Source organism: Halichoerus grypus, chromosome 6 (assembly GCF_964656455.1).
Source record: "Halichoerus grypus chromosome 6, mHalGry1.hap1.1, whole genome shotgun sequence".
In the NCBI taxonomy this organism is placed as follows: Eukaryota; Metazoa; Chordata; class Mammalia; order Carnivora; family Phocidae; genus Halichoerus; species Halichoerus grypus.
This window is the reverse complement of record NC_135717.1, coordinates 4,283,664-4,305,212: the sequence shown is the minus strand read 5'-3', so window position 1 is coordinate 4,305,212 and position 21,549 is coordinate 4,283,664. Positions and strand designations below refer to the sequence as shown.

Here is a 21,549-nt window from a genome sequence, read left to right as displayed (position 1 = left end):
ACCAAAGACAAATGCCACCACACCCCTGCCTTGCCTAAAACACTTCAGGCGCTCATGGGACCCAGTCCATACCCCCCAGCCCAGCTTGATATGCTCCCCGAAACCACCTCCAGCCTCACCACACCCCCCATCCAGGCTCTTCCATGGCGCAAAATCCAGCAGTACCCACACGTGTCATGCCTCTTACCTTTGCATAGGCTGTTCTCTTCCCCTAACCCTTTTGCCCCTCCCTCACCTACGGAGACCTTATTTCAAGTCTGATACTCAGTCACACCTCCCCCAGCAGAAGCTGCCCTCCCGCCTGGGTGTGCGTTCATCCAGTAGGGATAACTATCAGAGCACCCACACCTTGGTGGCCCTTATCTGTGCACGGGAGCGACACCTCCATAGGGCTCTAGCCAAGGATGGGACCCGGTGCTTCCCCAGTGCCTGACCCAGACACTCAACAAATGTTTGTCGGATGAAGACCGACACCGCAGATCCATGAAATACCACTCATTTCCCATTCTTCCCTCCTTGCCCTCATAGCTCAGAGCCTACCGTTGGCTGCGATGTGGGGTCCGAAGGAGGGACGGAGGGTCGGACAGGAGGGGGGCTCTTCCTCAGCAGTCCCTCCTCGGCCACAGGAGGCCGCGCCGCGCCAGGGGAGTTCAGGGACCTGGATGGGGAGAGAAGCTCCGGGTCAAGGGACGGAAACAAATCCACCGTCGGGAAAGCGGGGTGACCATTCGGGGGAGAGCTGGCCCCCAGCTCGCCGGGGCCAAGGCTGTCACTGGGTCCAGCGCGCTAAGCCCCCTGCGGACCGTGGGCTCCGACGAGGCTCGGCTGCAGGACGACAGAAAAGCAGTGAGACCAGCCTGCCCACGGCCCCCGCCCCAAACCACACAGGAACCCCGACCCTCCCCAGCAGACGTCAGACGGAGCCGCCCACCGGACCCCCCGAGCACAGCACCCCTCCCAGAGTCCGCCAGCTCTGCAGCCGCGGCTGTGCCACACGTGCCCTCTCTACCGCTCGGGCGGAGGGAATTGCCAGTCCTAGATGCCGCGGGGGCCTCAGAACCGGCCAGGTCCACGCTGCCGACCACCGCGAGTCCAGCCTGGGGTCCGGAAGTGCGCAGACCGCTCTCCGAGACCTCCAGACACAGCCGAGACGCCCCTGGACTGGACGGAACTACAATTCCCGGGAGCCTCCGCGCTGAGGTACTTCCGGCCGGTGGTCCAGGCGTTTCCGGCCACGGAGTAGCAGGTGTGGGCGGGCGGGCATGGCGCGTGGCCCCCCAGTGGACCCGCGGGCTGAGAGTGAACGCACCCTCTCCCACGTTGTTGCCGGCGGCAGTCGCCCTGGGGGCTTCCCACCGGATCGGATCCGGGCTGTCCCCAGCCCTGCACCATGTTGAGGGGTGAGTTACGGCTGGCCCCCCGTGGCCCCCCGTTTGGGCGCCAACCTGGGCGTGCCTGTCTGTACGCCACCTCCCCAGAAGTCTACTACTACCTGAGGGGCTCCATGCCGGGCCCTTGATTTTGTAAAAAGAACCTCCTATCCTTCAGTCCTCGTGACTGGCCCGAAATAGGTATCGATATCCCCATTTCACAGATGGGGAATCAGAGGCAGCCTTTCTCAGTATTTGCACCCCGGAGGAACCCGTGAAATAATTCTCAGCTCTCAGGGAGAAAGAAAGCCTAAATATTATGTCTGCAGCTCGTGGTAGAGTAAGGCCGTCCTGAAGTTACACATACGAGATACTGAACATACAGGTGGACAACGGCCGGAGCACGGCCGGAGACGGAACTCCGAGCTGCCACCACCACAACCTCCCCAGACCCCGGCTCCCTTGTCCGCGGGAACCAGCACGGGAAGCCAGGTCGCCGTCTCCAGCAACAGTCCAGGACGCCGAACGATCACTTCTGTGACAGCCGGCCCCGAACAACCAGGACGGCTTTCCTAATGTTCGTCCTCACTCCTAACCCAGGACCAACCAGAGAAAAAGTCGAGTACACGCCCCTAACCCGTCGCACAGGCTGCCGCACTCCCAGTGAGCGCGCTGGCCTCCAGTGAAGGCGTATCGGAAGCCTCCTCTCGTCCGCACCGTGGAACTTTCCCCTTCCCCTGCCCGCCTGTGAGTTTCTGCCAAAACGCAAGGAACAGTGACGGACTCCTCTGAATAAATAGCCTTTGCCTGTTCTCATTTGGTTATTTTCAGAGCTATAATTAATTGTCAATATTTTTCTGTAGATTCTGTTTATTCTGGCCAGCTAGTCTTTTTGTGTGGTATACCCCTCATCGTTTGCCATTAAACATTTATTATTCAAAATTCATCCAGTGAAGATAGAGGAATTTAAAGCTTAAGATGCTTTTTATATGCTTGTAGCATTTATACTGCTAAGGTTATTAAAGCTTAATGCTTTGGGATATCCTATGTTATAAAATAGTGCCAATAAATTGTACTGGTTTTACGAGGTTGCTGGAATTGTCTATAGAGTTTGAATAACCAAGTATGACATCGGTCTAAAAAAGATATTTAGGATATACGTGTATTGTGTGTGAGAGAGAGGTCAGGGGCAATGAACTTTATCATGTCACTTTTTAAAAAATCTATTAAAAGGATATAAATTTAAATTTTAACTTAATATATTTGAATAGTAAGCTTCTTATCAATGAATTCATTTTGCATTATTGGGTACAGCCTTTTACTGTTAGATTCAGTTATGCTCTTTTTTGAAAAAAAAAAAAGTAATCCTATTGTTTTGTAACGTGAGGTTGCTTCTCCTTTTGTATCTACTTCCTGTCTCAGGTTTGGGCATCGGGGATTTGAGTCCTTTGCAGATTCTGCAAAGCTTTATAACTTTTGTTCTAGAGAAAGTTACCAACAGTAGAAATTATCCTGTTAAAAAACATTCAGAAAGATTCATTTGTGAACCTTCTGAGTGTAGAAACTTTTACAGGATAATTCTCTTGGGGTTTCATGTGTTTTACTTTGTTCTTTTCTTCCTGTTAAACTGATTTTGGTAATCTATATTTTTTCCAAATTGTTCTTTAATTCAGTATTTAAGTTTTTTACAAAGTTTTTTTTTTTTATTAAGGCTATTACTTTAAATGTCCAGATCTATTTTTAGAGAGTTTTCCCAGAATTGGTATCTCTTTTGTATTGATTAGTGCAACCAGAGATTTATCACTTATTTCTTTCCCCAAAGACTAGGCTTTAGATTTGTTTATGAATTCAATTTTTTTCTTCTCTGGTGAGAGAGAGAATAAAAGTCTTACGGTTATCTTCTAATACTTTAAATGTCCAAATCTATTTTGAGAGTTTTCCCAGAATTGGTATCTCTTTTGTATTGATTAGCCCAACCAGAGATTTATCACTTGTTTATTTCCCACCCCCCCAAAGACAAGGCTTTAGATTTGTTTATGAATTCAGTTTTTTTCTTTTCTTCTCTGATGAGAGAGAAAAAGAAAAGTCCTACGGTTATCTTCTAATATTAAGATTACAAGGAAACTAAAATAAATGGGAGCAGGGACACCTGGGTGGCTCAGTCAGTTCAGCATCTGACTCTTGATTTTGGTTCCAGTCATGATCTCAGAGTCGTGAGATTGAGCCCCACCTGGGACTCTGCACTGAGCACGGAGTCTGCTTGAGATTCTCTCTCTCCCTCTGCCCCACCCTCCCCACCTCAAATAAATAAATAAATAAATAAATAAATAAAATCTTTAACAAAATAAATGGAAGCACTCCATTCAGGAGCATTCCGATGCTAATTACAAAAGGAGAACGAAAAATGGACAGAGCTACATTATTTAGGATGTGGCTAAAACTCCTGTAAATAAAGATGCCAAAACAAGAGTGCCTTAAAAAAATCATAGATGATTTTTTTTTTCCTCATACGCCCCTCTGGGCAGCTCCAAGGGAGTTAGAAAACTGAGCTCCTTCTAGATTACTCCTCTACCCTCCCAAGATGGCCAACCCCACATCTGTCCCTCACTCGGCAGTTAGAAGGAAAAGAAAGTGCAAAGAATGAGCTTTCTTTTAGGGCACAATCCAAAAGAGGCACAAGTCACTTCTGCACACACCCCATTGGGCAGGTCTCAGTCATATGACCCCTCCTATCTACGGAGAAGACTGGGAAATGAAGTCTTTATTCTGGGAGGGCAATGTTCCCAGCTAAAAATTGAGGATTTATTACTTTAGGAGCGGAGAACAGATACTGGGAGATAATGAGCAGTCTCTGCCATAGGAGATGAGAGAGCTTGCAGGATGTCATGGAGAATGCCAGCCACACGAGTGAGGCAGATGGTGATACTAACCATGAGGCTCCCCCCACCTCATCGAGTTAGACCGTAGATAGTGTTGAATTTTCTTTATTTTCTCCATTTCACCAGAGGACAAAATTTAATCTTCTAGGGATGGGATTGGAAATGATAAGCAGTAATAACTAGCCAGATATGCTGGATAGAGCTGGAGACAAGGGGATCTAACTGCTCTGATTATAGATTTTCATGTTTTTCAATTTATTTGAAAAACGTATGGTGTAACAAACCAAACAATACAAATAGAGAGAGAAAGCTAACACCCCTGCCCCCGTATTCCCAAATAACAAATGTAAATAGCCTAGTACCTATTCTTCCATATAATTCTCCTGCCTCTGTGTAATCATATAAAATCATACAAAGACCATTCACATTTAATATGGTCATTAATATATTTGGGTTTAAATCTCTCATCTTGCTATTTGGTTTCTGTTTGTCCTATTTGCTTTTTATTCTCCTTTCCATATTTCCCTGCCATTTTTAGATTGAAAAAAAATATATACATATTTTTTAATGATTCCTGCCTCAGACCATCAGGCTGTTAAAACAGAATACCGTAGACAGGGCAGCTTATAAACAGCAATCATTTCTCACAGTTCTGGAGGCTGGGAAGTCCAAGATCAAGGTGGCAGCAGATTCAGTGTCTAGGGAGGACCTGTTCCCAGGTTTATAGACTCAGGACTTCTCACGGTGTCCTCACGTGGTGGGAAGGGGGAGGGAGCTCTCTGGGGTCTCTTTTATAAGACACAAATTCCACTGATGAGGGCCCCACCCTCAGGACCTCCCCAAGGCCACGCCTCCTAATATAATCACATTTGGGGTTAGATTTCAACATAGGAATTTAGGCAATGGGGATGCGGGGGTGGGGGGGACACATATTCAGCCTATAGTGTAGAGGCCACTTTCAGGCAACAGGCTTGAGCAACGGAAACATGAGTAAGGCACAAGGGCCCACAGGGGCCACCGGGCTGAATGCAAACAGGCCCATCAGGCGACCCACCTTGAAATAGCCATAGGCCCTAACTCACCAATGGGCTACTTGCGAGCGGGCACAGGTCCACAAAAGGGAAATTCTGTATGTTCCCATACCTCCTCACTCCCCCTTAACTCTAGCCCCCCCGTCACGACGTCCTGGCAGACAGCCTCCCCTCTGCTCTCCTGCCCACATTTCCCTTGCAGTGAATTCAATAAACTTCATTCTCCTTTGTTCTGCCTCAGGTGAATCCTTCCACCACCCGCACTGCCAGCCCCCACCTGATCATCGCCCCACATGTAACAGTTAACACTTTATCTCTTTTGTTGGCTCATTAGCTGTAACTCTTTATGTTTTTAGGGGTTGCTTGCCATTCACAGTATGTTTTTTAACTTCTCATGATCTACCTTCCAGTGATATTATAGGACATTCTATCTAGCGCTCTCTGGCAATCTGTCCTGAGACCTCTAACCACTTTGGTCTCCCTGGGCTCCTCAACTCAGGGAGTCTACGGGGCTTCACCCGGGTTACCCTCTTTGTCCCAAGGATGGGGTAATCATAGGGCTCCCTCATTGATTCCCCACCCTCAGGAAAGACTTCACTGCGTCAAATCTCTTTCCAAATATGGAAACTCACCCCCAATGAGAAGGCAGCCCCATGCTTTTGCAAGACAACCGATAATCTAACAAACAGCCAATGACAGCACGGTAACACAAAGTAACAAAAGACAACGCTATAAAAAATCCCAGGTTTCAGGATTACGAACTCCTGATATCATCCGAGCTTCAGCTGAGGAATTAATATCCCATACTGAAATCTCCTCCTTCTTAGAAAAATTTAAATAACCTAATTTCTTACCCCTGACTTTAAAAATTCTGCGTAGCCCCACCTATGTGGGTCTCAGGTGCCTAAATAGATTCTGCCATCCTTCTTTAAAGTCTGCACCATCTCCCATCAAAACTAATGCTTCCTTCAGCATCTCCAATGTGGATCAATTCTCCCCCAAGGCTATTGTGGTCCCACTTTTCCAAGATCCCAACAAGTCAACTGTGTATCTGTAAATACCACAGCAGATTAAGGAGCTCAGAAGTTGCCACCCTATCCTAACAACAAATTAAAAACTGAGCAAACTAAAAAATCAACAGCTCTACTTAGATCCATCAGAGACACGAGGTCACAGGGCAAGCGACTGGCTCCCAAACTAAAGATACAGACAAGCAGGCAGATTCTGAGAATCACAACTTACCAGAGCAGAAACCTCCACATGAACCAGTCCGGGTTAAGAAAACCTGAACTGTAGTGGATGAATTGCTGGAGGCTCAGTGTGGACAAGTCCAAGAGTCCAAACCTTGGGAGGGGGGCACACCTTCGTGACTTTTACCTCAGGAGTTTCACGCGGTGCTCACAGTGAAGAGGGGAGGAAAATGGCCTCATGCTTCCTGCAGGGGGAAGGGAAAGGTAACCATTTTGAAATACACCAGAGCTTTCTGTTCTTCTTAACAAGCCTGCCCTCAGGAGAAACTAGTTAACCAGAGCCTAGCCTACTGGGGTTTTATCAGAGCCTAATTGACCCGAGGAAGGGAAGTACTCAGCTCTGGCCCACTCCAGCTATACTATCCCACCCGGTGGGGGAGGCGGACTAAGCAGCATCTCTGAGGTTCATAGTCCAGATGCACAGGTTGGCTAAAAAACTGAGACCTAATCATTGGACTATAAATGCTCCCCCTCCCCAACACCTTCCCACCACATTACTAACGGCCCGTTACAGCAGAGTTTTTACCCAGTGCATCACATCTAGCAATCAAGACAAAATTACAAGGCATATTAAAAGGCAAGAAACAGTTTGAAGAGACTGAACAATCATCAGACCAAGAATCAGGTATGGCAGAAACGTTGGCTTATCAGACCAAAAAATTTTAAAAACTGATTAATATGGTAGGGGCTTTAATGGAAAGAGCAAACAGTATGTAAGTACAGATGAATAATGTAGGCAGGGTGATGGAAATTCTCAGAAAGAATAAAAAGGAAATACTAGAAATCAAAATCACCACAACCGAAATAAAAAATGTCTTTGATGGGCTTATCAGTGGACTGGACACATGTGAGGACAGAATCCCTGAGCTTGAGGACATCTCAGTAGAAACCTGAAAAAATTTAAAAAGCAAAAAAAAAAAAAGAAAGAATGAAAAACCAGAACAGAATATCCAAGAACTATGTATAGAAAAATGATATATATGTCACAGAAATACCAGTAGGAGAAGAGAGAAAGGAAGAGAAGGAATATTTGGAACAAAAATGAGAATTTCCCAAAATTTATGTTACACACCAAACCTCAGATCCAGAAAGCTCAGAAAACACCAAACAGGATAAATGTCCAAACACACAAAAACAAACAAATAAAAAACAAAAAACTGTATCTGGCCATATCATATTCAAACTTCAGAAAATAAAGATAAAGAAAAAAATCCTGAAAGAAGCCAGAGGAAAAAATCAGCTTACCTGTAGAGGAACAAAGATAAGAATTAGTGTGACTTCTCCTCAGAAACCATGCAAGCAAGAAGAGGATAGAGTAAAATATTTGAAGTGTTTAAAGAAAAACAACCCACCAACTTAGAATCGTGTGACCTGCAAAATTATGCTTCAAAGGTGAAAGAGAAATACCTTCTCAGACAAACAAAACTGATGAATTTGTTGTGAACAGACCCGCCCTGCATGCATATGCCACTGACAATCACAAATTAAAACAACAATGAGGGGCACCTGGGTGGCTCAGTCGTTAAGTGTCTTCGGCTCAGGTCATGATCCCAGGATCCTGGGATCGAGCCCCACATCGGGCTCCCTGCTCCACCGGAAGCCTGCTTCTCCCTCTCCCACTCCCCCCGCTTGTGTTCCCTCTCTCGCTGTGTCTCTCTCTGTCAAATAAATAAATATAATTAAAAAAAACAACGAGATACACAATGATCTCACATCTCTGAGAATGGTCAGAATCCAACACCGAGAACACCAAATGCTGGTGAGGATGTGGAACAATAGAAGTCTCGTTCACTGCTGGTGGGAGTGCAAAATGGTGCAGCCTCTTTGGAAGACAGGCAATTTCTTATAAAACTGAAGATAGTCCTACCATATGATCCAGCAATCACGCTTCTTTGCTATCTACCCAATGGAGTTGAAAACCTATGTCCATACAAAAACGTGATTTTTATGGCAGCTTTTATTCATAATTGCCAAAACCTGGAAGCAATCAAGATGTTCTTCTGTAGGCGAATGCATATAGAAGCTGTGGTCCATCCAGACAATGGAAAATTATTCAATGCTAAAAGAGAAATGAGCTATCAAGTCATGAAAAGATATGGAAGGACCTTAAATGCATACTACCAAGTGAAAGAAGCCAATCTGAAAAGGCTGCATATGGTATGATTCCAACTCTATGACATTCTGGAGAAGGTGAAACTATGGAGACAGTAAAAGATCAGCACTCGCTAGGGGTTAGGAGGGAAGGAGGGATGAATAGGTGGAGCACAGGGTTTTTAAAGCAGTGAAACAATTCTCTGTGATACAACAGTGGTAGATAAATGTCATCATACATTCAATCGAACCCGTAGAACGTATAAGACCAAGCGTGAACCCTAATGTAAGAAATAGACTTTGGGTGATACTGATGTGTCACTGTGACTTCTTCGACTGTCCCATGTGTAGCACTGTGATATAGAATGGCGGTAGTCAGGGGGACGACTATTATATATAGACCACTACTATATGCATGTGTGGGAACGGGGCATAAATAGGAACTCCCTATGCTTTCCATTCAAGATGCTGTGAACCTAAAACCACTCTTAAAAAATTTTATCAATTAAAAAAAGAGTTGCGGGATGCCTGAGTGGCTTGGTCGGTGAAGCGCCTGCCTTCGGCTCAGGTCATGATCCTAGGGTCCTAGGATCGAGCCCCGTGTCCAGCTCTCTGCTCAGTGGGGAGCCTGCTTCTCCCTCTCCTGCTCCCCCTACTTGTGCTCTCTCTCCCTCTGTGTGTCAAATAAATAAATAAAATCTTTTAAAAAATAATTTTTAAAGAAAGGTTGACTTTGAGAAAAAAAATAACCACAGCACAAGCCCCTCGCCCACACAATCAAGAAAATGCCAGCAAAGTTACTGTCATCCCAGCAGTTTAAAATCTGAGAGCAGGGGCGCCTGGGTGGTGCAGTCGGTTGAGTGTCGGACTTTTGATTTCTGCTCAGGTCATGATCTCAGAGTCATGAGATCAGTGGGGAGTCTGCTTGAGATTCTCTCCCTCTCCCTCTGCCCCTCCCCCTCTAAAATAAATAAATAAATCTTTAAAAAATGAAATAAAAATCAAATCTGACATCCATATCCCCTTTCCCAGGTCAGACAGCGTCCCAAGAGCCTGCCCTGCCATGTCACGCACCAGCACTCCTGATTCACATGAACTGATTCCTTACTGAGCACCAGCCACTGGACCAACCGTCTCCATGCAGGATTTGTTGGATTCTCACTACAACCCTGTGAGCCAGGTATGGTTAGAATCTCTGATTTACAATGAGGATCCCGAGGTTTAGAGGGAATGAAATGACTTACATTGCAAACTCACATACTTAAAAGCCTTAAAAATTCAGCCTTTCTGAATCCAAAGCCAGCACGCTGAAGGATGGTGCTCTATTGTTTACACCCGGATTTTCAGCCTTGACCCAGAGCAGAAGGGGAGGAGAGTAGATGGAGTAGGAGTGAAACAGAAAACTTTCTTGGTTTCTTCTTCATCTAGATACCAATTATCTAGGATTTCTAACCTATAAACTTAAAACTCGTTTGAGGGAAATACCCCTTCGAAAGGTTAATCGTGACCTTATGTGGGAAGCAGCAGGGCTTGGGGGCAACATCCACACACATGTCTTTATCAATAATGCTCCTTGAAAAATTAACAAATGTGTAACAGCACCTACTTTCTCCTGCTTAATGTACTTTCCCATATAAGCTAGGCCTTTCCGTCTCTGTTCCGCTTTAACTCATTCTCTGCACCTGAATGACGTTGAGTTGCGTATGGATTTTATCAAGGAGCACCTCCCTGGTAAAGGCAGGGTGCCTTCAGTTAAATCTGGTGAGTCTCCATCAGAAAGGATAAAGGGGAGATAGCTACCAAAACAGGGATATTTTGCAAAATAATAAGACACTAGTTTATTTTGCACAACTCTAGGCAAATAAATTAGAAAACCCGGAACTCTATGCAAAGAATAGGAAACCTACGAGAAACTTACAGTTTTTTAGAAAAATGCCATTAATCGAAATTGACCCCATTGGAGACAGAAAGCCTGAATAGATCAATTACCAAAGAAGAAACAGAGGAAAATAACTGAAAAGCACCAGCTCCCCATCATTTATTAATAGAGAAATTATACCAAACCTTTAATTAAAAAATTTTTTCTTTAAGTGGGCTCTAGGCCCAACGTGCGGCTCAAACTCACAACCCCAAGATCAAGAGTCACACACTCCACTGACTGAGCCAACCAGGCGCCCCTATACCAAACCTTTAAAGATCACACGATTCCAGTTGTTCTCAAGCTTTTCCAGAACATAGAAAAAGTAGGAAAATTTCCAAAATATTTCTATGAAGCAAATATGCCATTTATGCCAAATGTTAACAAAGATTACACACCAGAAAGAAACTTTCAGACCAACTTTATTTATGAAATATGCAAAAATCTTAAATAAAATACTAGCAAACAGAATCCTATTTTAAAAATAAGACATTGGGAGCACCTGGCTGGCTCAGTCAGCAGAGCATGTGACTCTTGATCTCCAGGTTGTGAGTTTGAGCCCCACGTTGGGGATAGAGATTACTTAAAAATAAAATCTTTAAAGATTTTATTTATTTATTTGAGAGAGAGACAGAGATAGCGAAAGAGAGCAAGAGTGGGGAGCAGAGGGAGAAGCAGGCTCCCCACTAAGCAGGGAGCCCAATGCAGGGCTCGACCCCAGGACCCTGGGTTCATGACCTGAGCCAAAGGCAGATGCTTAACCAACTGAGCCACCCAGGTGCCCCAAAAATAAAAGCTTTAAAAAATAAAATAAAAGCAAGACATTGTATCAAGCAGAGTTTCCAACAGGATTGTAAGGATGGTTCAATGTGGGAAGAGTTGTTAGTATATTATAATAATAGGACCAAGGGGAAAATTTGTATGAAGTAGCATTAGAAGTAGCAGAAGGCATTTTTAAAAAGTCAATACCCATTCATGATAAAAATGCTATATAAAATAGGAATTAATGAATACTTCCTTAACATGATAAAAATAAAATACTGGAAACTTTCCCGCTAAGGTAAGGCCGCTTTCCCACTCCTTAACACCATGTTGGAGTTATTCACTGTAATGGAACAAGAAAAAGCAAATTAGAGCAAAGAAAGAGATAAAACTACAATTTCAGATCATGTGACCATATGGAAAAAAACTACAATATAAGAGCATTTCGGGGGGTGCCCAGGTGGCTTAGTCAGTTAAGTGTCTGCTCAGGTCATGATCCAGGGTCCTGGGATGGAGATCCATGTTGGGCTTCCTGCTCAGTGGGGAGTCTGATTCTCCCTCTCCTCCCCACTCGTGCTCTCTCTCACTGTCTCTCTCTCTCTCAAATAAATAAATAAAATCTTTTTTTAAAAAAAGAGCATTTTGGGGTGCCTGGGTGGCTCAGTTGGCTAAGCAACTGCCTTCGGCTCAGGTCATGATCCTGGAGTCCCTGGATCGAGTCCCGCATTGGGCTCCCTGCTCGGCGGGGAGTCTGCTTCTCCCTCTGACCCTAACCCTTCTCATGTGCTCTCTCTCATTCTCTCTCTCTCTCAAATAAATAAATAAATCTTTAAAAAAAATAAAAAAATAAAAATAAAAAGCATTTTGTAAAAGAAGCAAGTCTTAAAACCAGCATGCAAAAATCTATATGCAAAAAACATAAGTCATTGAAAAGATATATTGGAAGAAAAAGGTATAATGGAAGAGATGACCCTATTGGTGATAAAAAAATAAAATAAAATACTTAAGCATAATCTTACAAAGAAATATCTAAAATTCATATAAGAAGCTATAAAAACACTTTTGGAAGGCCAAAGGGGAGCTTGAACAAATGAAAAGTCATGTCACATTCCTGGATAGATCATCACGAAGATGTCAGTCCTCCCTAGGTTAATCTATAAATTTAACAAGATCTCAAAAAAAGGGGGCACTTGGGTGGCTCAGTAGTTAAGCGTCTGCCTTCAGCTCAGGTCACGATCCCGGGGTCCTGGGATCGAGCCCCGCATCAAGCCCTGCATCGGGCTCCTGGCTCAGCGGGAAGCCTGCTTCTCCCTCTCCCACTCCCCCTGCTTGTATTCCCTCTCTCTCTATGTCTCTCTCTGTCAAATAAATAAATAAAATCTTAAAAAAAAAAAAAACCATTAGTTTTCTTCCCCTGGAATTAAAAGCAAGTAGATTATAATTTGGGCAAGAAGAAATAAGAACAGCCTGATAGTGCTTGAAATACAGCCACATTCCAAGATATTCAAAAATATATACAGCCTCTGTCATTAAAATGAGACGCTGGCCTAGTCACAGACAGAAGGGCACGGAAACAGAAGGGAAAATCCAGAAGCAGAACCAACTACAGATGCAAAACAAAGTACAAGAGGCAACATTTCCAATCAGTAAGGGGGCTGGGGGAGCTTTTCAACGTGTGATGCTGGGACAGCTGGCTGGCCTAATGGAATTAGATGTAATTAGATCCATTCCTCACACCATACACTCAATAGATTTCAAATGAATCAGAGATTTCAATGTGAAACAAAAACAAAACCATATGAGTATTAGAAGAAAACATGAGGAAATTTCTCTGTAACTGGGAATGAAGAAAGCTTCCCTATAAATATAACTCAAAATCCAGACACAATAATGGGAAAGATTAGTAAATTTGACTGAATGAAAATAGAAAATAGGGGTGCCTGGATGGCTCAGTTGGTTGAGCATCTGCCTTTGGCTCAGGTCATGATCTCAGGATCCTGGGGTCGAGCCCCCTGTCAGGCTCCCTGCTCAGCAGGGAGTCTGCTTCTCTCTCTGCCTCACCCCTTACCCCTGCTCATGCTCACTTACATGCTTTCTCTCAAATAAAATAAATAAAATCTTTTTAAAAAAAAGAAAACAGAAAACATTTACAAAGCTTAAAATACCATGGCCAGAGTAGAAAGGCAAATGATGTACCAGGGAAAATATTTGTGATGCAGGTCATAGACAAAGGGTTGCTCTGCCTAATACAGAAGGAGATCCTAAAAATTAGAGAAAAAAAAGACAAAAACCCTATCTAAACATGGGCACTAGATATGAACAGTTCACAGAAAAAAAGCAAGTTCCCTTCGACATATGAAAAATTGCTCAACCTCATTCGTTATAAGGGAGATGTGAGGGGAGGCCATTTCTCACCTGTTGGATTGGCAAAAATCCATGTCTGCCAACACATTAAAAAAATATTTATTAATCACCTTTGGAAGATATTAGGAGACCAAGTCATTATTTTTAGAATGGGTATATATAGGAGGAAAAATTACCTTGTCATTCCTACATAAATAGTACTCTTTGGTAATCAGGTAACTGATAAGGGGTAATCTGTAAATTCAGAACCGATCAGATCATACTACTTATCGTTTTGCAATCCCTAATGAACCCTTAGGCAATGATCACCAACCACTGCTGACATCTTTTTTAAAAAAAAAACGAGAAAGCCAGACGTTCTGTTCATCTATATGGTCATAAGCAACATCAGCTGTGAGTAGTTCTGAAAACAAACCAACCAACCCCCCCCCCCAAAAAAAACCCAAAAAACCTGGCCAGGCCTGTGAATCTAACTACTCACATTACAGGAAAAACAAGGAGCAGCAGAAAAGTATGTCGGATGGACCCACGATGAGACAATCCGCAAAATCCAGGCTGTGGGAAATTCCACAGTTTCTTTAACACTTACATTCACTTCTCCATTCCTCTCCTCCTCCGAATTTTTATTATCGCGCTTTTCATTTCACAGTTTTGTAAACTGAAGCTCAGAGAGCTTTGGCACCGAACACTTGGAGATGTTGGAGAAACAAAAGAATGACTTGGCCCAATCGTACAAGATTAGAAGTGGCAAAGCTAGAATGCGACTCGACCACCTTGTTCTAAAATGCTCCCCCCGACACACACAGACACACAACCTGACTTATTTCTTGATTCCCCCCCAGAACGGAAGCCACGGAGGCCCCGAGTGCCTGAGAGCTACGGGCATTGGACACTGCGCCCACCGTTTACAGGTCGGGCAGCCTCCAGCCTCCTCTGCTGCCGAGCTGCTCCTCACCTTGCCACAGACACCTGCAGGGTGCTTTGCGCCCTCATGGGGGCCCTGAGCTTCGGGAGCCCCATCATGCACCTGAGTTAAATGGCAGCCCAGAGAGTTTAGTGTTTGGTGAATTAGTGACCAGATGGGGACTAGAACCATGCTCCCTAACTCCTACTCCAACGCTATGCCCTCCCCACGGACACCTTTCCCCATGGTCTGGAAGGTTCTGACACCTGGAGCACTCGAGCCTTCTGGTTCCCGCCGCCAGCTAGCATGGTACCAGCAGGCCCCTGTGAAATGGCAGTCACCAACTCATACCCCGGCCCTCGCTTTCTGAAGACACCAGCAACCAGGCCATCCATGTTTCCAGCTGTCACCAGGGGACCACCCAGATCAACCAGCAGGTGGGAAATTTCATTGCCTGCAAAACCTCCCACAGAGCTGATTTCCCTTTCTCTCTCGGCACCTGAGGCCCCAAGCTTATTTTGTCCCCTGGCTAATATCTGTGACAAAGCAAGCCCTGAGAGAGAGGGTGAAGATGCCCTTGATTACCTCAGCAACAGAACATGCTGTGCATGTGAATCATATAATCCCATCCCCATGGCAACAGAGAATCACAGAATCACGATCCTTTGGGGCCCGGTGACAATAACACCCACTTTAGTCCAAACCATTAGATGAAAACAGAAACACAAACAACTCCCCCCCCCCAAAAAAACATGTCATTTACTGTTCAGGTAGCCTTCGTATCCTTGTCCTTATTCTTTGTTTGGATTGTTTTTAATGAAGAGTTGATTCAGAGAGGATAAGCCTCTGAGTGTCCATTTTGGCTGCTGATTTGGGGGCTGATTTCAAACCCGAAGCTTTGTCCCGCAGTCTGAGGAACAAAGGAGCGTGGTTTGATTGATGGAGACAGACCAAGTCTGCAAGAGAAGAATGGAGGTATGCTGATGCCAAAGACCACAGAGCCGAGGCAAGAATTTCTCATTCATTTGTCTCTTTTTTTTTTTTTTTTTTTAAAGATTTTATTTATTTATTTGAGAGAGCATGAGAGGGGAGACAGTCAGAGGGTGAAGCAGACTCCCCGCTGAGCAGGGAGCCCGATGTGGGACTCGATCCCGGGACTCCAGGATCATGACCTGAGCCGAAGGCAGTCGCTTAACCAACTGAGCCACCCAGGCGCCCCTCATTCATTTGTCTCTTGATGTATCTTCCTACGGAAGATGGGATCATCCCGCCTCCAAGGTTGGCATGCAAGGAATGACCTTCCCTTTTAGCAGCTGCCGTCAGAACACCTTGGACTCCTGGCCTCACAGCAACTCCCCAGGTCAGGGGATGATTCGGTATGAAATGTAAACGTGGGATCTAGGGAGGTGTGACACTTCTTCCAGGTATCTGCTCTGCCTCATCCATGTGTCTGGGCCTCATTCAGCACTCTGGAGCAGGGCGATGTCTCCCAGCCCTCCAGAGGAGCCCACTGTCAGCTGAGATTCACAGAGCAGGGAGCATGGGAGGTTGCCAGTCGAAGGATGAACGCGTCCCCTCCAGGCACACAGGCAGGCGAGTGCCAGGAGGGAGGGACAGGGTCTTATTTGCCGCTGCACCCCCAGTGGTTAGCCCGATTCCTGGCATATACTAGGCATTGGAAAAATTTTTTTCATGTGGCAGGAGCGTGGGGACCGGTTGGTTTCCAGTCTTCCTGCTCCTAAAGAACTGAACAAAACCAATGAGGATGATGGGGCGGGGGAGGACCCACCAACTCTGCGGCACTAGATCCCCACAAACTTCCGTATTTACATAAAGGAGGACAAACTGCCTAACACCGGAGGGACAGGACTCTGCTTTCAGTCTGGCACACAAGGAGCTTGGAAGGTGCCACTCCATCCTCACAAGTAAAAAGCTGAACAAACTGAAAACAACTTTCCTTAGACCCATGAGGTCGTAGGGTAAGCCACTGCCCCCCAAATCAGACAGACACACAGGCGAATAGGGAAAGAATCAAGCTCACCACAGCAGAAACCCACAAGCAGGGGTGTTGGAATTTAAAAGGACAATGATTCATATGCTTAAGGTTTCTAATGGATGAGGTAGACAGCTTGTATTACTCAAGGCAGTGTAGTATTGCCGAATAAAAGACAAGTTATTTTACATTTTTATCTCCTACTGTTAAGAAAGAGGCTGAGCATTTGATAGGCCTCTCCAGATTTGGGAGACAACGCAAGTCACCCATGAGAATAGTGCTATAATTTGTTTTTTAGGTGACTCAGAAGGCCGACACTTACGAACGCTGCCTGAGTAAGAGAGAGAGCTCTGTCGCAGGTCCAGGCTGGGGTCCAAAGGCCCTACTGCCTGAGTCTTTGACCTATACGACAGGCCCTAGCCCGTGGTGCTCCGTGTACCCATGGTGGGCGCCATGATGCTAGAGATAGCAATGGTCTGTGGAGTCTCTGGCAGGCCCCGATGAAAAAGCCGCAGTTCAGATACCTAGGGTTCTAGAACAAAGCTCTGCTAATCTCAGCACATTCATAATTCGAAGGCAGCTCTTTCCATGCTACCAGCTCCGAGCAGAGACTAAGCCCTTGACCGTGGGGCATCAAGTCAGTAGAAGACCAGAGCTGCCGATCATGAGGCTCAGTCGGTTAAGTGTCCGACTCTTGATTTTGGCTGGGGTTGTGATCTCTGGGTCGTGGAACTGAGCCCCGAGTCAGGCTCCGTGCTGGGCGTGGAGCCTGCTTAAGATTTTCTCTCTCCCTCTCCTCTGCCCCTCCCCCATCTAAAAAAAAAGGCACCTTCTCAAAGCAGAAGGGTGGCACAAATTGAGTGGGCACAGCCACAGTCCATTCTGGGATGGAAATGGTATTTTCTAGATTAGGCCTGAGCAGGTTCACAGCGCAAAAATAAGGAAGCCAGACTGACTCCCACGTCCCCTACCTTTGTTGCAACAATGCCTGTCGCCCAACTCACATCTATGGCCTATTTGGGGGATCACCTACAACCAGATGATGGAGGGTGAAACGCTAAGCCTGGTTCACTGTTGGTGCCATCTGGAAAAAGGACCACCGCCCCATTGCTGTGTTGTTTAGGGGTGACCCTGGGATCAGGCGGTGACGGGAACTCCTCCAAGTGAGTGGCATTTCGAGCAGTGCATTTGCTGGTAATGGGGTGTGCAAGGAGCAGTGACCTGAGGTTAGCACTTACACGGACCCCTGGGAAACAGCAAGTGGCTTGTCTGGTCAAACAGGAGCCTGAGGGAAGTAAGCTAATTTTATGTTATATGACTATTCCCTTAATTAAAAAAAAAAAAAAAATGGATGGGTCTGCAAGCCAAGAAGGGACCGGGGACCCGCTTGGGGGTTTGTGCTTTCTGTCCCAACGGTTTTAGGCTCTGCTGGATTCTAGGTCCTGGGAGCTGGGGAATGGCGATGTTTATGGCAGGGTACATAGTGGGGATCCACTTAACCAAAAGATATGTCTGCCACCTGGTCATTTGGGGCTCCGTATGCCAACAGACCACCAGGCAAAGAAAGACCTTCTCCTCTGGCAGGGACACTAGACCCTGATGATCCTAAGAAACACAGTTGCTGATGTGTGTTGGGAGCAGGAAAGAGCGTGTGCGGAACTCCACGGTTGCACGGGATCGCCTTTTGGGTTTCCGCACCTAGTGATAATCAGGAAGCAGCAATAACAAAGGCCCAACAAGGGCGTGGTAACCAGGGGCTCAGACCTCTCTGGAAGGAGGGAAGGAGGGAAGGAGAATTACCCTACCCAGCAATCAACGTCCACCAACAGCCGTGCTGGCTAGAGATGAGGGATGGGGTGGAAGAAGAGCTAGGCCACAAATGTTGAAACACCAATTGCAGTCATAGAGATTGTAGCCTAGCCCAATAATCCCGTGTTAAGCCTTTTTTTTCTTTTTTTTTTTGAGATCATGACCAGCTAGCTACCACTTGGAAGAATCAGTGACAGGATCGAGTGTGAACTGAAGGACGAGGTGTCTGTGCTTCACCAGGGACACATCGGCATCCACTTTTACACTCCAAAGCCTGCGAACCGTAAACAACCTGCAACTCTGCCTCCCAGCCAGGCCATTCTACTGGATGCTGGAGGGAGCGCGGCTGGACTAGGCCCGGCGAAAGCAGAGGTGCTGGAGAGAAAATGCCCCTGGAAGCAGCCAGTGTGCAAAGACAGGCGGTAAGTTGGTGAATAAAAATCCCAGTCTCTTCATCCTTTGGGTGGGCTAACTTTGAGATGCATTCTGCATCGTCTCCCAGAAGTCCCTGATGAGATGAAGCTCCAGCTGGCTTGATGGCACACTCTTTAGCTTCCTTTCCTGTCCCACCTCCCCACTCCCCAGTAGGTATTACTTAAGATCACATCCCAGGGGCACCTGGGTGGCTCAGTCGGTTAAGTGTCCGACTCTTGATTTTGGCTGGGGTTGTGATCTCTGGGTCGTGGAACTGAGCCCCGAGTCAGGCTCCGTGCTGGGCGTGGAGCCTGCTTAAGATTTTCTCTCTCCCTCTCCTCTGCCCCTCCCCCATCTAAAAAAAAAGGCACCTTCTCAAAGCAGAAGGGTAGGAAGTGATAGTGGGCCCTTCTAGAAATCTGTGGGGGAGGAAGTGATAGTGGGCCCTTCTAGAAATCTGTGGGGGAGGGAGTCTACGCAGGGTATCCCAATACAGCCGTTCCATTGATGTGAATAGGTCTCCTGAGCGCCATGGGAAAGTAAGGTCAGATGACAGGCAGGCGGGAACAGATAGGAGCACTGGAAAGGTTGGTGTGGGAAGTGCGACAGAGTGGTGATGGAGGACAAATGAGGACTCGTGGAGTGCCCCTGAGCACACAGCGCAGTGAGAGACCATGAGTCGCAGTTGACCTCCACCCACACTGTTGGGACAGCTCTCTCTGCAGCCACGGGAGAGGTTCCAGGCTTTTCTTAGAGGCTGGATGTGTTCAGTTCGTAGCTGTGCAAAGTCAGGCCGTGCAGCCTCATGATTCCAGAAAGCTCCTGGAGTGCAGTGCTCATGGAGACTGAGCCAGCACTCCAGGTTTGAGGAGCAGCTGTGGATGGGGGGGAGGGGGGCAGGAGGTGAGGACGGAGGAGGAAGTTCACAGGGGCAACCAGGGCTTATCCCAGCATATTAGGAACACGGCCTGAAACAGCAGGAATCGTTTAAGACTCCAGGAGAATAGAAGATTCCAAAATACCCACTATCTTGGCCGTGGGCTGCTGGATCCAGCTCATGCCAGCTTGCAAGGGATGGCTTTTACTTTTTTTTTTTTAAGATTTTATTTATTTGTCAGAATGAGAGAGAGAGAAAGAGCACAAGCAGGGGGAGCGGCAGGCAGAGGGAGAAGCTGACTCCCCACTGAGCAAGGAGCTTGACATGGGACTCGATCCAAGGACCCTGGGATCATGACCTGAGCAGAAGGCAGATGCTCAACTGACTGAGCTACCCAGGCATCCCATGGTGTTTATATTTTTAAGAATTTTGCAAGTCAGTCAGCAACAAGTTGGTGGTTGAGATCATCCATGGAGGAAGGATTTACCCATGGAAATCATCAAACAATGCAAGTCATGCCTTTGTTTTTTCCCCTCTGGAGAGCAGGTTGTAAAACATTTCCCAGCAAACCACTGTGCTCTGGTGCAAAGTTGGCCCTGGGGAAAAGAGGAAGTGTGAACGTGTCAGGAAAAGGTCCACAGCTGATCCTAGCTGGAGAAAGCACCTCGTGTCATGTGCCTATCACAGCTGGGGAGAGCCCAGAACACATGGAGGACAACGACCAAGGGGGCTACGCCCAGTGGGGGCACACATTTATGCCTGCCGCACACTAGCTCCCATGGTCTAGCCAGCCCTGCCGGAAGAGTTTAAGAGTAAGCATCCGAGAAGCAATTAAACACAATGGGGTGTGCCTCCTCTAGGGGAAACCCTAGAGATCCCTGAGAAAAAGGGCATGCATGCATGCTCACAGAACAACTTTTGCTTGCAAAAAAAAAAAAAAAAAAGTTGCAGCCTTGGGCATTACCAAGCTTGGCCCATCCCTACAACACGAGTCTGCCAGAAAATTTAAGAAATCAGCCCTCTGCTACAGCGTTGATACTGACCCTGAATCTTCTTGGGTCGGATGACTTAATTCTAACTCCGTCATTGGCATTGGGACCACAGACTCCCCTTACCCCGGCCAATCTTGTCGATTTCATGAGCAATATCCAAGAAGAATCCTCCAACTCTGACCTTGGGGGTGAATACATCTCTCCCTTAACCCTGGGCTGGCATCCCAGCCAACTCATCCTTGGATCACCAAGACAGGCAAGGGATGGCGCTGTCACAGGGAGAGGCATTCAGTCATTCTTCCAGGAATCTGGTTCCAGAGTTCAAGCTCCCCTCCCTGACAACGTTTTTTAAAATGACCACTGAGCAGTGTCACTTCTGTGGCATTCTGCTGGTCTCCAGGCCAGCCCAGATCCAGGGGCAAAATCACACCGCAAATTGCATGGACACGCGATTCATGGGGTGGGGGGGGTCGTTATTCTAACAACCTACTACAGTCCTTGGTTTCCATTTCCATAGCTGAGACCACTCTGAGAGAAATTCCCCTGGTTCCAGGACCTTCGATTTGGCTCAGGACCTGGTGTTGTCCTCAACTTCCGCTCTGGCTGAGCACTGTCAGCCAGCTGGACCCAGAACTGAATGATGGCCTTTTCCCCAGGTAACTGAAAAAAAAAAAACCAAAGTTAACTGGAAATAAATCCTTTTTGCAGTTAAAATTTTACCTTCATAAAATGTGGTACAGCACGATTTCTCAAACATACTTGCTTCCTAAGCCCTTCACACAAATTTTGAGACCCCAAAGCCCTATCATGTTCACTGTATTAGGAATTGAAACTGAGAGTTCTTTAAATGTTGACTTACTAATTCACTTAGGAATAACAATGATGAACTCATTAC

General features: G+C 46.3%; 2 protein-coding genes across 7 annotated transcripts in view; one reads left to right on the top strand and one right to left on the bottom strand.

The window, feature by feature from the left end:
• Positions 1-673, bottom strand: part of LOC118542635 (uncharacterized) — a 19,291-nt gene extending 18,618 nt beyond the window's left edge. For all 6 annotated transcript variants that reach the window (XM_036103025.2, XM_036103023.2, XM_078074298.1 and 3 more), the window contains exon 1: positions 541-673. The gene's annotated coding sequence lies outside the window, so the exon portion shown is untranslated. The remainder of the gene's footprint in view (positions 1-540) is intronic.
• The window catches only part of LOC118542640 (uncharacterized), a 24,685-nt gene extending 3,136 nt beyond the window's left edge, over positions 1-21,549 (top strand). Inside the window, exons 2-6 of the mRNA XM_078074011.1 lie at positions 529-1,400; positions 9,654-9,801; positions 14,315-15,847; positions 18,528-18,793; positions 21,172-21,549. Of these exons, the coding sequence (XP_077930137.1) occupies positions 529-1,400; positions 9,654-9,732 (951 nt within the window). The 3' untranslated portion in view covers positions 9,733-9,801; positions 14,315-15,847; positions 18,528-18,793; positions 21,172-21,549. The remainder of the gene's footprint in view (positions 1-528; positions 1,401-9,653; positions 9,802-14,314; positions 15,848-18,527; positions 18,794-21,171) is intronic.